The 17,638-nt window shown below is 36.6% G+C and overlaps 1 protein-coding gene across 2 annotated transcripts in view; it reads left to right on the forward strand.

Moving 5' to 3' along the window:
* Positions 1 to 17,237, forward strand: part of LOC101595240 (N-deacetylase and N-sulfotransferase 4) — a 405,440-nt gene extending 388,203 nt beyond the window's left edge. For both annotated transcript variants that reach the window (XM_004658542.2, XM_045143760.1), the window contains exons 10-14: positions 1,863 to 2,037; positions 5,834 to 6,004; positions 7,341 to 7,450; positions 14,853 to 14,955; positions 15,937 to 17,237. In XM_004658542.2, coding sequence (XP_004658599.2) covers positions 1,863 to 2,037; positions 5,834 to 6,004; positions 7,341 to 7,450; positions 14,853 to 14,955; positions 15,937 to 16,056 — 679 coding nt within the window. In that variant the 3' untranslated portion in view covers positions 16,057 to 17,237. The remainder of the gene's footprint in view (positions 1 to 1,862; positions 2,038 to 5,833; positions 6,005 to 7,340; positions 7,451 to 14,852; positions 14,956 to 15,936) is intronic.
* Positions 17,238 to 17,638: the final 401 nt, after the last annotated feature.

A 17,638-nucleotide genomic window follows, 5' to 3' on the forward strand; every position in this document is an offset into this window, starting at 1 on the left:
CCAAGAAGAGAAGGAAGAACAAGATAAGTGATATAAAAGAGATAGAGAGATGAGAGAGAAGAGTGAGGAGAGAGAGGGGGGAGAGAGAAACAGAAATAGGAGGAGGTAATGAACAGGTTTTTTTTGTACCCTCTCCATGGCCTTGTGAATCTGGTCTTCCCTCCAAGGGCCTGGTTGAGGTTCATCCATTTGGTCTGTCTTTTAGCATGTAGAGTTTTATAGTACCATTGCCTTTTGGGTCCAGTTTTGTATACCCCCCTCGCTTCATTACCCTCCCCTACCTTACTCTCCCTACTGTTCGGTCCTCAGATGCTTGGTAGATATGTCTGCAACTTGAGTAGATTCAGGTTAGGATCTATAGATCAGTGAAAATATGTGGCAATTATTTTTCTGTGATTGGGTGAGTTCACTGAGAATAAGCTGTTCCAGACTTGACTATTTTTCTTTAAATTTCATTGTGTCATTTGTCCTTACTGCTTTGTAGAATTCCATTGTGTAGATGTACCACATCTTAGTTATCCATTCGTCTAGTGATCGACATCTGGGTTAATTCCAGCTCTTAGCTATTATGAATTGAGCAGCTATAAACATGGTTGAGTAAATTGCTCTGAGCTGAGGCATGGAGCTTTTAGGGTATATGCCCAGTAAGGGAATATCTGGGTCTGTTGGTAACACTGTAGTCAGGTGTTTTTTAAGGAACCTCCATATTGCTTTCCAAAGTGGTTGTACCATCTTACATTTCCACCAACAGTGGAGGAGGGTTCCTATTTCTCCACATCATAGCCAACATTTATTTTCACTGGATTTTTTGATGTTTGCTATCCTTACTGGGGTAAGGTGGAATCTCATAGCAATTTTAATTTTCATTTTCTTGATGATTAGGGATGATGAACATTTCCTTAGGTTGGTGTTTGTCATTTGTATTTTTTCCTCTATGAACTGCCTGTTCAGTTGCTTGCCCCTCTTTGTGTGTGGGCTGTTTTACTTTTTATTGTTTAGGTTTTTGAGTTCTTTGTAGATTCTAGAAATTAGACCTCTGTCAGTTGGATATCCAGCAAATATTTTCTTCTATTCTGTGGTAATCTATTGGCTCTGCTTATTGTATGTTTGTCTCTGAAGAAACTTTTCAGCTTCATAAGATCCCATTGGTTGAATGATTGTTTAAGATCCTGTGCTACTGGGGATTTGTTCAGGAAGTCTTTTCCCATTCCTAGATCATGGAATGTTCCTCCTATGTTTTATTCCAGTAGAAGCTGAGTTTCTGGTGTTATGTTGAGGTCTTTGATCCATTTGGACGTGATTGTTGTGCATCACAAGATGTATGTATCAAGTTTCAATTTCTTGCATATGATTATCCAGTTTGTCCAGCACCATTTGTTGAAGATGCTGTCATTTTGCCAGCCTATATTGTTAGGGTCTTTGTCGACTATCAAGTAGCAGTAGTTACTTGACCCAAAGTCTGGGTCCTCAATTATGCTTCATTGGTCTATACTCCTGTTTTTATGCCAGCACCATGCTGTTTTTATTACTGTGGCTTTGTAATATAGCTTTAGATTAGTTATATGGTGATGCCTCCGGTGGTGTTTCTTTTGCTGAGGATATGTTTGGTTATCTGAGACCTTTTTCTTTTCCATATGAATTTTGATATCAATTTTTATATCTCTGTGAAGAACGATGTTGGGATTTTTGATAGGAATTGCATTAAATCTGTAGATTGCCTTTGGAAGGATTGTCATTTTTACAATGTTACTTCTGCCTATCCAGGAGCATGGGAGTTTTTTTCCATTTTCTTAAGTCCTCCTCAATTTCTTTTATGAGTGTTTAGTTTTTTTAATATTCTATCTCTCTCTCTCTCCATTTAGGTATATGGACTTTTTTCCTACTCCTCCCAACATTACCAGTGATTTTGTATTTGAAAAGAGTGCTAACTACTTCCATTCTGAAGATGCTCCCAAGAGAGCTGCATCTCTTGTCCCCAAAGCCAAGATCATCACCATCCTCATTGACCCCTCAGATAGGGCGTATTCTTGGTACCAGGTATGAGCAATTACCTGCTAAATGCATTCAGTTGTAACTTGAATTAATCACTAAAGAGAGCCCTGACACAGTGAGGGGTCAAATAAAAAAAATCTAAGACCGGAACAAAACATCTATATATCTATGTATCTATTTTCTTATCTATTTATCCCAAACCAAATATTTAGTCATATCAAATTGGACCTGTAAACAATCTTTCACGGGTGGTGGAGGAGCTCTTGAGGAGTTATTGGCAGTGAAGGACTCAGAAAGTATGATGCTGAAGAAATAAAAGCAAAAACTAAACAAATTTCATTGGAATGGAAGTGGGGTCAAAGTAAACATGTTCTCTACAGTAATGGTGATATGAATTAAGGTAGAAAGATTTTCCCAAAATATAAAATGTTAAAGGCCAAATAGTAAACAAAAGGTAACCAATGCTGTATAGATGCCACAAGAACCAATATATTTTAAATTATACATAGAATTATAAAGAAAATAACCATCTTGAGATATAAATACTAATTACTTTCTTAACTCATAATAGTTTAACTTAACAAACAGTTAAATAATAGTTTTCAATGACAATTATTAGAATTTTGAACTGCTGATGAGCATAAACTTTTGTTAAAAATATTTTATTATTTCTTTATTTGAGAGAGAAAAAGACACAGGGGGACAGGGAGAGAGAGAGGGAGAGAGAGAGAGAGAGAGAGAGAAAGAGAGAGAGAGAGAGAGAGGGAAAGAGGGAGAGAACAGGCATGCCAGGGCCTTCAGCCACTGCAAACAAACTCCAGACACATGTGCCACCTTGTGCATCTGGCTTGTGTGGGTCCTGGGGAATCAAACCGAGGTCCTTTGGCTTTGCAGGCAAACGCCTTAACTGCTTAGCCATCTCTCCAGTCCAGAGCATAAACTTTTTGATATACCTGAAATATCTGTAATGTGATATAAAGATAATTGATTTTTTATTGGTGGTAAAATTTTTGTTGCAATATTTTCCATAGCCATTATATGAATTCATAATTACATACTACATAAAAATCAGGTTTTATTTTTCGATTCAAATCCATAGACCCCATTGGATTTAGTCCATGGGTGTCTGTCTGAGAAGTCCTGAAAGAAACCTGGAGGCTGAGTGGAAGATGAGTGTACATGCAAGAAAAACCCCTGGCAGGAAATAGAAAAACAGAGGTAACTGTGAAGGTCTGTTCTTGGAGAAGTCAAGAATGACTTGTTCTAATAGAAAAAAAGACAATTCTTTGGAGGAAGTAACATTTTAAGGAGACAACATGAGTGAAAGAAAAAGTATACAATGGTAAAATTGCCCAAAGGTTTAATGGCTTAACTGAATTTAGAATCCTTAATTTATTATGATAATATACCCAAGGAAAGATCTATGAATGTATACATTTGAGACTATAGTAATCAACACAGAATAGAAAAGAGTAAAGAAAAAACTTTATTTATTTATTTATAGGCAGAAGTACATGACACAGAGAGAATGGGTGTACCAGAGCCTCTAGCCACTGCAAAAAAAACACCAGATGCATGTGATACTTTGTGTATCTGGCTCAACATGGGTACTGGGTCATTAGGTTTTCCATGCAAACACCTTAATCACTGAGCCCAGAAAAATTTTGAGAATACAAGACAAATAATTTTTTTCTTCCTTCTTTATCTTGACTTTTCAAAATTTCTTCAGTAAATATGTATTGTTGAGATCAAATATGATGGGCAAGGAAAGATGGAATTATAAAATAGGAATAAATACAGTTGAGGATCCACATGGAACTGTGCTGGAAACAATATTCATAAATATCAATGAAAATCTATGAATCAGTATTTCTCATAAGATATAAAAATATGTCTCTATTAAAATTCATAATGCAAAGCAAAAAATATCTTACTTTAAATCCTGCCAAAACATTGAGATGTTCAACCTTAATTTAAAAGCTTAGAATTCAAATATTTAAGGAAATGTAGAATATTTAATTTACTTAGAGTATATTATACTGATGTTTCATATATTTTAAATAAAAATAAACTATACAATGTGGGTGTTTCTTTGTGACTGCTTTTCCAAATAAATTTTGTGACTATACAGGCTTTAAAGGAATTATTTTTTCTTATAATACTTTTTACTACCATATTGCTGAGAGTAGGACCCTAAAGTGCTCCACATTTCAAAATAATACGGTCTATTACTTAGCTAGTCCTGTCTATTCAGTAAATACCATAAATTCCAAGCTCAGCAGGTGTAATTCAGAAACTCCTACAAATGTCACCTGTCACTGTAATTTCTACCCCACAATTTTATAATGGTCCTCACAGAGGAACTAAAGTGCTATTTTTTCCATAAAATATGTCCCATTGTGATTTTTCTGGTCATATTTTTATGCTAATCTTTTTAGTTGCAGCACTATAAAGAAAAGTTGGTGCTCAACTAATGTAAGTTAATGTAGACTAGATTAAGTACAGTTCCATACCATCAACTCTGATACAAGAAGTTATAAACCTACTGTACTATATAATTATGCCCATAGCCTATTTATAATCCTTTATCCAAAGATGGAATTTCTGTATATTTTTTAACTAAATTACTTGTGTAGTCTGCATATACTCAGCATAATGCTTAAATAATATTATTAGTATCACCAATCTGCCAATAGCAATTCTAGCCATTCATCAATTTCTAAATCTAATTCACCTGAAAACTGACCACTCATCTATAAGGCCAACTATTATCAAATATATTGGGCACAATATACTTCCATGCTTAGCTTGGAATAGATTTTCTCCATATTTATTTTTAGATACTTTACAACATTGCTTTATACATCTATATTTTACTTACCTTTGCTCAGACCTAGACTTAAATAATCAAGTTCTCGTAGTTTCCAGAATTGTTAGCTTTTCACTGATTATCAATACTTTTCTTATTTTAGCTCAAATCCTTCAGCCATTATTCAAGTTTCCTTCATCTCAAAATTTGTCCTTTATTGACTCAGCTGTAACAATAACTTATTATGTTTCCAGTCAAATATGTGACTTTATTAAAATCTATTACTAAACTGCTTCTCACACTAGATTTGATTTCTTTAAAAACAAATATTATGTCTCACTTACATCATTTTTTAAATCTCTACTACCTATCACTATTCTTTGATCTAGAAAGGAGATTAATAAATTGAGTATTAAATTCACCTCTCATGTGAGCTGGGCTCTACTCTTCTTGACAAGTCAGTTTTTTGTGAAAATTTTCTAGGACTGAGTACTGAAAGTAGTATTAAAGCAGTATTTGGGGATTAGTGGTGACCATAGGAGACCAAAAGGACTCCAGACAACACCCACAAGAATACCATACCTATGCACACATCATCAAGGGACATCTGCTACCTCATCTAACACACAGAGAACGTGGGCAAAGTGAAGCCTTCAGGAGCAGCAGTAAAGACAAAGTGGGACAAATAACACTCTTGCCCATCTAAATCTCTGTACATCAGGCTTGATCTGACTATCCCTAATATTTCTAATCAGGCATATGAAAACAAAAAAAAAAAACAAAACCTTGAACTCTGTCTCTGCATTAAACCTAAACACTTTAAGCATGAAAATAATCACTTGATATGTAGCGAAGATCTGAATTTTAAAATAAGCAATGTATCAATTTCTATTTAATCATACATAGAATTAACAAAATGTATTTTAATTATTCTGTTAAATGAAAGAGATCCTCATTCTTTGAATAAATATGGATGCATACTTATGCAGACATTAAAAATGCCTAATTATAGATGTCCCTTTTCCTTCAAAGCATCAACGATCTCATGAAGACCCAGCTGCCATGAGGTTTAATTTCTATGAAGTTATTACAACAGGACATTGGGCACCCCCTGACTTAAAAACACTACAGAGGAGATGTCTGGTACCAGGCTGGTATGCGGTTCACATAGAAAGATGGCTGTCCTACTTTGCTACTTCCCAGGTAATGTCCTAAAATTAGCTTCTATTTATTACCTCATGGGATTGAAGCAGTGACAAACAGAAAATGTCAATGAACTTCACCACACATAAAGATTAATAATCAGAGACAATGTGAAATATGATTTTTAATATTTTTATTTCATTAATAACATTAAATATTGTTAAAGGGCTCTAAAACATATTATTCAAACCTTCTTTTGACTATTATTTAGTCTCAAAGATATAAATTGTTCCAAGCATTCAGATTCAATGTGTTGATTTGAATCAGCTATTCCCTTATAACTTGTGTGTTGAATACTTGGTCCCCAGCTGATGGCCACTTTGGAGATGGAGCCTTGCTGCAGGAGGTGTGCTTCTGGGGATAAAATTCGAGTTTGATTAGCTCCTACCTTGCCAGTGTTGGCTTGGCTCACCCCCCTGCTACTGTTTTCCTCCTGCTATAGCAGAGGTCACACCCAGCCTCTGCTCATCCCATGCTTTCCCCTGCCATCATGAAGCTTTACCTCAAGACTATAAGCCAAAGTAAACACTTTCCTCCAATAAGCTTCTTTGGTCAGGTGCTTTGTCCCAGCAATGAGACAGTAACTACAGCAGGCAGAAACTCTCAAGTACTAGGAGAGCACTTGATGACTTATGGAACCCTATGGGCAGACTCCTGCTTATTCTTTGTCCTATAGGGTCTTTGCCCTTATGAGGTCTCTCATATGAGCCAGCCATCATAGGAAGTTCTCTAACAGTTCCAAACTAGAGCCAATAGAAAGGAGTTGAGGAAAACATCCAAATCTGCAAGGTGTTCATTCCAACTCAGGGTGCAACTGAAGACCCAAGGAGATACTTAACTTGGGTAAATCTGATATTCTAGGGTTGTGAACCAAGGTGAAAAAGGGAGAAACAAACATGTTCTTTCTAATACAAATCATAATTTGTAAAAATAGATGGGTGCTTTTCATGTGAAGGGATTCTCTTTATATGCCTTTGTCCCAGGGGTGAAGCCATTTGGTAGACTGGATGGTTACCTTGATATAAGCACTGAAGATGGAAAAATCATGTCCCTATTTGCATGATAAAACAAGAGACTATCTGTTTACTTCTGGTTTAGAATAAAGTAAATTAAAGCCCATAACCTAATAAGTCACAGAAAAATAAATGTTATGGAAAACTTTATTACTAATTTGGAAAGATACAAGGATAACAATAGCTAAATGCATTCTAAGTAGCACATGTTTTATTCCTATTTGCAGTGGCCTGGTTTACTAAAGCTATACAAGTTCAAGAGGCAGCTCAGTCTGTTTGACTTAGTTTTGTTCTTCATAAAATAACTATTTTTGACTTTGCAGTTTCTAATTATTGATGGACAGCAGCTGAGAACTGACCCAGCTACTGTGATGGATGAAATCCAGAAGTTTCTGGGAGTTACACCTCATTATAATTACTCTGAAGCACTAACGTGAGTCTGTTCTCATGCTTGATTTCATATCCATTATTTGACATCATAAATTATCACTAGTAGGTGTGTATATAGCATCATTAATACTATCTATGAATTTATACATCATTTTACTACTCACAACAGTCAAAGAAATATCCTCATTACTCATATAGTGACTCTCCTCAGAATAACAGGAGTACTTTATCTTATAAAATATTATAGGTATTTTATATTATGATAAATTATCTTACTTGTGAGCTTTTTTTCCCAATATCAGTTTGTTCAACTAAACTTTTTATATGTCTGATCTGTGCAGAAAGTATCCTAAAATTGAAGCTATAAAGAAAAAAAAAGATATACCTGTTCTCTGAGTGCATTATAACTTAGAAATAAAACACTGATGGCCATCATTCCCTACTTGAAAATGATCAGTATCTATGGTAGTTGTGGAGAAGAATGCATTCATGTTTTATTCTATGCTTATTAATCTATTTAAAACCAATGCAATCACATACAGAGAATGTGGTAGTTTGAATGGATCTCCCCTAGTACACTTTGGAGTATATTAAAGCTTTTAATTTAGATATCTAGCCACCTGGCTAGAGGAAGTGTCACTGGATGGATCCTGGAGTCTAGCCCTAAGGTGTTGGTTACTGGAGGTAGATCTGGAATTCCAGCCTAAAGATATGCAAATGCTTGGGCTTCGCCTAGGTTCCTAAGTGTACTTCTCTGTGCTGCTGGTGGTGGCTCACCTCTCTCTCTCTCCCTCTCTCTCTCTCTCTCTCTCTCTATCTCTATATATCTCCCTCTCTGTGAGTGTGGACCTATGAAAGTGGGCCAGCTCAGCTTCTGCCATTATGGAACTTCCCTCTATTTGTAACCTTCAATAAATCCCTTCTTCCCATAAACTGTGCCTGGTTTGGAAGTTCATCCCAGCAACTAAAGCTGACTGTGACAAAGAACCGGAAGTGTATTGTTGCATCACAAATCATCAACCATACCTCCATATAATGGTGACCATTCCACTGTGGTCATGGATGCTGTGGGCTGTGGATTAGATAGGAATACACCTGAGGTTTTTTTTTGCTTTGCTCCCTGTTGTGACAGGCCACTACTAGGAAGACTTATGTTTCTGAGTGTGACTCAAATTCTTCACTAATATCTTAGACTCCTGACTCAAAGGCTGATTGCAATAGGATGAAGACTCTCCAAATGGCTTCTCCCTGTACTGAGTTTTCTCCCAACATACTGGCTATGTTCCAAGAGGGAATGGTCAACTGAGAGATCCTGTGGTCCAAGAGAGCCATGCCTTCTCTGGGGAGTTTTACCAGCCACATTGCTTCTTTTATGCTGCATTCTATTCGTTGCCAGTCCATATCCAAGGACAGGAAATGAGAGCCCATGTTCTCAGGAGGAGGAGCGAGGTCATGTTGCAGAGAACATGTGGCATGGGGCACATGGCTACAGTCATCTTGGGCAAACAAAAGTACTGATTCAGGTAATTTACAATGGGGGTAATGTAAGGGAACACAGTAACAGAATGAAAACTTCCAGTCAGTAAGACCCCACTTTAAAAGACTTCCTCACAAGCTATGGTATAAAGCCTATTAAATTTTAGATGAAATTCTAACAAGCCTGATTATATAATTTCCCAGTTCACAGCAGATTAGACTCAGCAATTAGACAATTAGAGAGGGTAATGGAGGGACAGGAAAAGCAGTAATAAGATTTGATAGTTCCTTATCCATTCAAACAATCCTAACGAAGTTTTCACCTACTCCTTGAATTACAGGAACACGAGGCATGCGTCTGAGGATTAAGTAGACAAATCTTCCCATTATATGCCTTCGTTAATAGTTATTGATGTTGGCTTATCTTTCCCTTCTTCACAACAGTAGCTTAGGAAATGGCTCTATGCTGTTTGCTGCAAGTAGTTGTTCATGGCTCAGTAAGCCTGTAAAATCATATAGATAGAGAGATTATATACACATTCAAAATATATGGAAAAATTTCATAACTATAGTGTTTGGTATAAGTCAAATACAAACCAACTTGTGTCCTAAAATTACTTAACCATGACTCAAGGAAGGATTTTAACCATAGTTTCACAATTTCATGACCACTAAAATAAAAACATAAAACAATGAATTGATATAACTTAGAAAAGATAAATACCAATTGTTAAAATTAAGATATAAGGGATGGAGAGATGGCTTAGCAGTTAAAAGCTTGCCTGAAACCTGAGGACCCTGGTTCAAGGCTTGATACCCCAGGACCCACATTAGCCAGATACACAAGGGGGCACATGCATTTGGAGTTTGTTTGCAGTGGCTGGAGGCCCTGGAGCACCCATTCTCTCTCTCTCTCTCTCTCTCTCTCTCTCTCTCTCTCTCTCTCTCTCTCTCTCTCTTTCTGTGTGTGTGTGTGTGTGTGTGTGTGTGTGCTACTCTCAAATAAATAAATGAAAATAAACAAAAAATTAAGATATAAAGTTACAAATACAATAAATGAAACAAGACAGCAAAATATGTGGACTCAAGGTAATGAAGACTCTGTGAACATGGTATTCAGTATTCTGGATGCCTCCTTCCTCAGTTTGTACAGTTTTGGCTCACAACTCTTGCTTTGGAGTAAGAGAAACTGCAGCCTACCCTAAGACTCTTGCACTTCCCAGAGCAAAGAAGATTCTCCAGGCACGTGCATAAATATCTCAGCTTTGTTACCAGTGCTGTGTTTCACCTCAATGCAGCTAAACAGCCTCATCCTGAGGCAGAAAATGCTGTTTGGGGCACTGTGATGCTGACTTCCCCATCTCATTTTGCACATGCCGAATTGTTTTTCCTCTTGGGAAATTAATGGAGACTAAAGAAAGGACTGTGATACACAAACATATGGAAATGTTCAGGTTGGAAATGACTCTGTCTTCCTTTTATCCACTTAACTTGTGATGTATTTAATTTTAATTGGTAACATGTACTAGGGCCACTTGGACTGTAAGGCTCAGGTCTCTAATAATTGGTTGGACAAGAAAGTGAAGAAAATTTTCCTCACATATGTGCAGAGGCAAATTCAGGTGCAGTGGTGTTCTAGGAATGGGCCCAGGGCAACAAAATATTCTGCAACTAATTAACTTTACATCGCAGTCAATTATGCCTCATCTTTCTAAAACATCTGCTGAGCAACAAAACTACAAACCTTTTCCATGTTTTATGCATGCAGCAAGTCCCAGAGCAATGCACTTAAGTTTCCCTTCTTATTTGCTTCATTCTTTTATTATTTATCTTGTTAGTCCTAAACAAAAATTCTCGTATATTTGATTTTAAACAAAATAATTAGGACATACATCTTTCCTTTCCTTTTGCACTTAGTTACAGCCATGCAAGCAAAATAGGAATGGCTTTTTCTGTGAGTCTAGAGACCTGAGCAGGAGGGAGTGGCTGTAGCCTCCTGCCTACTTTGTGCTATTGCCCAGCATAGGCCCAGTCCAGCCAGGCCCCAAAGGTAAAAGCAAAGCAGCTGCCTACAAGGCTCCTTTGAAGTCCAATGGCAACCAACCACCACCTGTGGGCTACAGTGGTTTGGGTAGTGACAAGGGTCCAAACATTGCCTGTGCTCTTCACTTGCTCTTGCTCTCTAGTTGATTCATTTGCAGCCAATTAGAATTGATGCTCTCATTTCCACTTCTATCTGTTCAGATTTGAGTGTCACTGCAGGGGACATCTTGTGGTTCCTCAATGAATTAGTGAAGTTGACTGGAGCATAAACACATCAGGTGTTGCTATGTGTGTGATCTCTTCCGACTGACATTACTTGTTCAGTTTTCTGTTCCTTATTCTGGTTTAGCCTTGAATCAAGAACAGCAAGGTCGGTCAGCCTCTGATGGTTGTTTGGTTCCATCAACATAACAAGTGCTCAAAATGATGCCCAGAGAAATTCAGAGTGCTGTGGGTTTCAAAAGACATCTGTCAGGCTGTGTTAAAAGTGGGTTCCAGAAACTGGGAAGATTGTTCAGTCAGTAAAGTGCTTGCTGTGCAAGCATGAGGAACTGACTTCAATTTCCTCAGAATAGGTTAATTTTTTAAAAAAAATGCCAGAAATGGAATGCATTCTTGTCATTCCAGTGCTGGAGAAGGAGACAGAGGGATACCTGGAGATTATCAGCCAGTCTAGCCTACTTGGCAAACTCCAGGCCAGTAACAAACTCATGTCTTACAAGGTAGTTGGTGCCTGAACGACTATACCTGCAGTTAGTCCTCTGGCCTCCATGTACACACACTTATACATATGTATGTACACCTGCACAGATGAACATGCACACACAGACACATTTTTTTAGTGGGACACTAGGTGGCAGTGCACTTCACTAATACTAATCAGACAGTGTACCTCAGAGGCTTTCAGGCTTGCTGGTGGCAGTGGCTCTTCTTTAACTGTAAAGCAACATTGAGTGTTTGGCTGACATAGAAACATAGGAAGCAGGGCTGGAAAGATGGCTTAGTGGTTAAGCACTTGCCAGTGAAGCCTAAGGACCCATGTTCAACTCTCCAGATCCCACATAAGCCAGATGCACAAAGGTGAGGCAAGTGCAAGGTTGTACATGCCCATTAGGTGACACAAACATCTGGAGTCCAATTGCAGTGGATGAAGCCAATTCTCTCTCTCTCTCTCCCTAAAATAAAATAATAACAATAGTAATAAATAGAAATTCAGAATGCAGGAAGATCCTCTTGTATCTCCAGTCTGTTCCTCTGTTGTGATAAGAAGGAAATGCCCATATTATAATCTTGCCCATGTTCTCTAAATTTAAGGTAATTCTCATATTTAAGAATGGAAACAGTGCCTGAGAAAATTACCCTGTCAGCAGTGCAGGTATGTGTATCTTGTTTGGCTGGCTAACTGTAGTTTGCAGGATTCCCAGCTTGTGCACGCAGTTAGTGGCCATTATCCCCAGCAGCATGCATAACACTTTCAAGCACTGTGAGGGCTGGTCAGCAGGGAGCTGGCATCTTCTAAAATTAACACTATCTTTCCATGTCCTGTGTTTTACCCTATGGTGTCTTCCACAGTAATGTCTCACCATTTAGCTTAGACAGGTAACCAAGCACTTGGACAATATTCTGCATTATTTTGGGGACTTCATAGGACTTCTTGACCAATATCTTACTGTGGGTGCAACCCAGTTTTGAAGCTAGGAATTACAAGCCAGAGCCCATGATTTTAGGGTTTTATATTTTAGCTTGCTACCCAGAAGGAACATTTCAATGGGACTGATTCACACTGTCATTAGTTCTGTATATACACCTCCCATACTCTCCTTTCTCCCTCCACCCCCAGATCCTGTGTTCAACAGTGGAATTATATATTCTAACTCAATTTTCTCTATTATTTTTCCTGTTTCTGTTGCTGAAAAAATGTTTGAAACCTGTGGCATTCTATGTACCTTGGAGATAAGTGTCATCTTTTACACTCAGTGAATGTACTGTAGCATTCCTTAATATATCTGCAGAAAAAAATCTGGGTGTGATAGGACTGAGGTGATACTACTCTTAAGCTAAATGCACATCTCACTGGAATAACTGCATACAGTGATGCATGGTTTGGGTGCTCAAGGGGAGCCCAAGGTCTGAGAACTTTTAGGTCCTTATCTGATTTTCAGAGTTGAGAAAATGGATGCTGAGAGGGTAAATTATGAGTTTTATTAGACGGAAAATTAGTATCCAGGATAAGAAAGACTAGAAAGACTCAAGCCAGAAGGGAATTCTCCTCCTAACTGGCTGGAAAGGGAAAGGGGAAAATAGGGAGACAGGGAAATTTCTAGGAGAGAGCAGCCTATGGAAAAGTGTACATAGACACATACACATGGGAGGCAAAACATAAGATCCTAGGCCAAAAGATTTAGAAGTGCATGTACACACATGTGGGAAGCAAAGCATGAAATGCAAGCCCCTCACCTTCAGATAGAAGATTAAAGCTAAGAGATTCAATAGTATGTGGCTCAGAGATTAGAGAAAATCTTACATGTAACAAAGCAAGAGGGTATCTGGAATAGGACAAGAAAGTGGCCCCAAACTAAGAAATACCCCTCCCCCTTTCCAGCCAAGTTGAGAATGGGGATGAGCTTACCAAAGCAGAGGCCTGGAGATTTAAGCACCTGGAAAATGAGTACCCAAGACAAGATACTGCACACATGGCAAGCCCATTTATATGAGCTGGACATCTAATTAGGATGAGACTTGCCATCAGACTCCAGTGTGTAAGGGAGGTTGGTTCATGGACTCAAGAGTTTGAGTCATGAGGAGGCGACCCACCCAGATGTGCTGAGCAGAAGAAGAGACAGGGAGTTACTGGGACTAGGGGGTAGGGGCATTGCTTACAGCCATCTTGGATGAAACTGGATGCAGGTTTCCTTCCCATCAGGGTAGGCCAGCTGGCATCTCCTTGTTCTCATTGGACATTGACTCTGAATGACTGCCTATTAAAAAAACAAAATAAAAAATAAATAAAACTATCTTTCATCTTTCTCCTGTTTCTCATTTAATAATACTGGACTGTATAGGAGTTCCCACTGGAAAGAGTATGAAATCCAGGAATTCAGAGTTGATTATGCTGAGTTCATTAAAGGAAGTACAAATCCCCATTATTTTGTCATTTTAGGATTGTCTTATTGTAGTGAAAAGTGAACTAGTATTGTGGTTCTACATATTATGTGAAAAATCAAAACCAGGACACCTTTAATAACAGAAATGCAAGTACTTGTACTTGAATCATCCAACAGAATTATCTTCCTTCAATAAAAAGCAAGCAGTTCTACAGTCTTTATTCAATATTTCCTATATCATGTGTTGTCTCCAAAGAGTATGAAATTTATGCTATTAATTAACTTTTTGAAATTATAAAACTGTTTAACTGTAAAAAGGAATACACTTATTTCAAAGTTGAAAGATTTATTTACATATGTATTCAGAATAGTGTATCCACATTAAATTCAGCCTCCTTAAGGTAAACCATTAAATACTTTCTGAGAAATCTGCCAACCTATTTTGACATGGAAATCAGTCATAAGTAAATAAAATATCTTAAGGTCCTTTATAAATAGGTTGTAATTTTGATGTTTGGCTCTTGAATTTATAGCTTCAGTAATAATATATAGAACATAATCATTTTAGCATAAAATTGTACTAAATAACTATATGTCTATATGTATATACATATATAGAAATGTATATATATATATAAATAAAATATACGTTATTTAATCTCCATGAGCATCTCTCAAATAAGCTGAATGATACCTACATAAATGAATCATTTAACTAAAAGTAATGGGCATTAAAAGTGCATTTCCTTTAACCAACTAGTAGTGTTCTCATGGAAAACACGATATGCAATTCATAATAATAATATGTATTATCCACTGCAGATTTGATCCCCAAAAGGGCTTTTGGTGTCAACTGTTAGAAGGAGGAAAGACCAAATGTCTTGGAAAAAGCAAAGGCCGAAAATATCCACCCATGGATCCAGAGGTAATATTTTCCTAGTTTTAACTAATCTGGTATAAATATGTGCACACAGATATTTTAAAACTTGTAACATGAATTTGCTTTTTTTCTGTTCTTTCTTTGCATAGTTTTATATGTTTAGAAGATATTATACCTAATAGATTTGTATGTTTAGAAGAAATTAGAGATAGACAAAGGACCTACATATGCCCTTAGAAATTGGTTTTTGTTGGAATTCAATTCAGGTGTAAATGTTTAATGAAGAGTAACTCCTTTCCAAATGTAGAAGGTACTAAAATAAATTGCTGAACAAGCAATTCATTTGAAATAAAAATATTCATGTATAGCTAATAGATATTCACTACACACATGCAATGCCATCACCATGTATGTTAGCTCAGCAATAGAGTAAAATAAAATTGTAATGAACCCATATTTATTATAGCATGGACAAATTAGATATGGCCATAGATTTATTAAAGAATACATAAAATACTAACAAACTAAACTCCAAAAAGGAAAGAAAAATACCTTTTTAGAAGTGAGAATATGTGGAAAGATGCCTCATGTGATAATCGAGGGCTGGCAAGCTAGACAGATCTCACGAATACTTTTCCTAAGGCATGGCGTCAAAGGAAGGATGTAAGGAATTCATGTGTTGCTATGGAGATGTAAATCCTTAAAACTATGCTTTTCTACTCAATAATATCAAGAGGATTTCAGAAATCACTTTAATCTGCCAAAAATCAACATAACATCCATACTAATAATATCAATATCTTATCCCCTATTTGAAGTATTACAACCTGGTTTAAGTGTACAGACAATGAAATGTTTGGAAAATGGTCCAACATAAAAAGTAGTAATGAGTAATGCTCAAGGGAAAAAAAAAAAAAACTGAACTCAATATTTTGTAGACGTACACTGTAGTAGAATTTCATATTTCTAGGTTGCATAGTCTTGATTAATAATCTGATAACATCTTCATTGTCTTCCTGTCTCCAGTCCAGAACCTTCCTCTCTAATTACTACCGAGACCACAATGTGGAACTGTCCAAACTGCTGCACAGGCTGGGGCAGCCGCTGCCATCGTGGTTGAGACAGGAGCTGCAGAAAGTGAGATAGCAGTGAAAACTCGAACGTGTCTGCTAAGATTCCACTTCACTACTGAGTAGAAAAACAAATCTTACATTTATTCCTATAACACATTTGTGATTCTCAAGAAAGGAATGTGTGAATAAATCTTCTTCAAACTTTTACATAAAATTAAAACATATATGCACGCATTGGCAATTATTAGCATTAATCCCTATGTAAGTTTTTGAAAAAAATATGGAGTTCTGTGGCAGTACCCAGTTTCTACTACGGAGAACATCATGCAGCTGCTTCTGTTAATCAGAAAGTTTGAGAACTCTACATGACTAATAATGCAGATAATATGCAAATAACCAATTACAGTTTTTGAGAAAAAGTTAAGGACTAAAGTGTCTGTCAATGAAATTAACAGTAACCCAATATCTGAATTAAGGGCTAAAGTTTTCCATTTATTAATGTATCCCATTCCTTTTGCCCATTTTCCTCTTGTTAAAGGGGACTAGTAACAAGGGTCCATGTTCACTGATAGTTCTTTGATATCAGGCAGGACATGCCATCCACAGTGAATCCTTTACTGTGACTCCAACAAAATCTCAAGTTTTGGTAGGACAGGAGAGTGTGATTCTGTACTGTGTTACTATGATATGTAAGGCCATCTTGAAATGGGTAAACAATCTTACTACCCATCAGTTGAAGTATTCCCACAATGACAGTGATATATTACTATCCAAATTTTAAAAAACACCTTTACTGATAAAGAGATGAAATGAAAACACCAATATATGTTTTTAGGTGTCATAAAGTCTTGTACCTTCAATATGATTATGTCCATCTCTTTACAGCATGGATGTTATTATATACACCAATGAATGTACCATAGGAGAAAGTAATGCTCATGTTATGGTGATTTTAACATATACCTAAAACTTAGATTATATGTAAAACTTTCCTCTTTATATGTACTCATTCTGTAACTTGAACCCAGTTTCTCAAATATGATACCCAAAAATTAATTTTGAGACAAAAAGTGTTTTTTTTCTACTAGAGTTATGACTTCCTATCTTATTTAGAGGTCATTCTCAAGCCAGTTGGATTTTTATCCTGTATGTCAGTGATGATATAGTAAAGTTTTGTCAATCTTTTCACTGATACATGAAGGTAAAATTTCAACAGAACAGTAAATCAATCTGACTAAGTAACAGGCCCATCAACTCGTCCTCTTGCAAAGTAATTTTTTAAGGCTGTAAATAATACCTTTTTCCTATAATTTGAGGAAGTATGTTTGCAATAATAAGTAACAAACTGGTGGGTTTCATTTATTTATTTTTCTAAGTAAAGAAATAAAATTTGAGTGCTCAAAGATTATTTTACCTATTTTATTCAGAATTCAATTTTGTATTTATCCTTCATTAAGAGTTTTTGGGGGGGGGTTATTGTTTTGTTTTTGTTTTATTTCCCTGTTGTTTTCTTGCTACTTAAAGGCTCTTGCTCATTTTTCATAAAATACAAGATTTTGTTTTGGTCATGAGTTGACATAAAACATAATTACTTTCCAGATGCCTCTGAAAAGTGTGGGACTCAAATTCTCAACCCTGTTACTTATTGATGTAAT

This window comes from Jaculus jaculus, chromosome 2 (genome assembly GCF_020740685.1).
Source record: "Jaculus jaculus isolate mJacJac1 chromosome 2, mJacJac1.mat.Y.cur, whole genome shotgun sequence".
NCBI classification, from domain to species: domain Eukaryota; kingdom Metazoa; phylum Chordata; class Mammalia; order Rodentia; family Dipodidae; genus Jaculus; species Jaculus jaculus.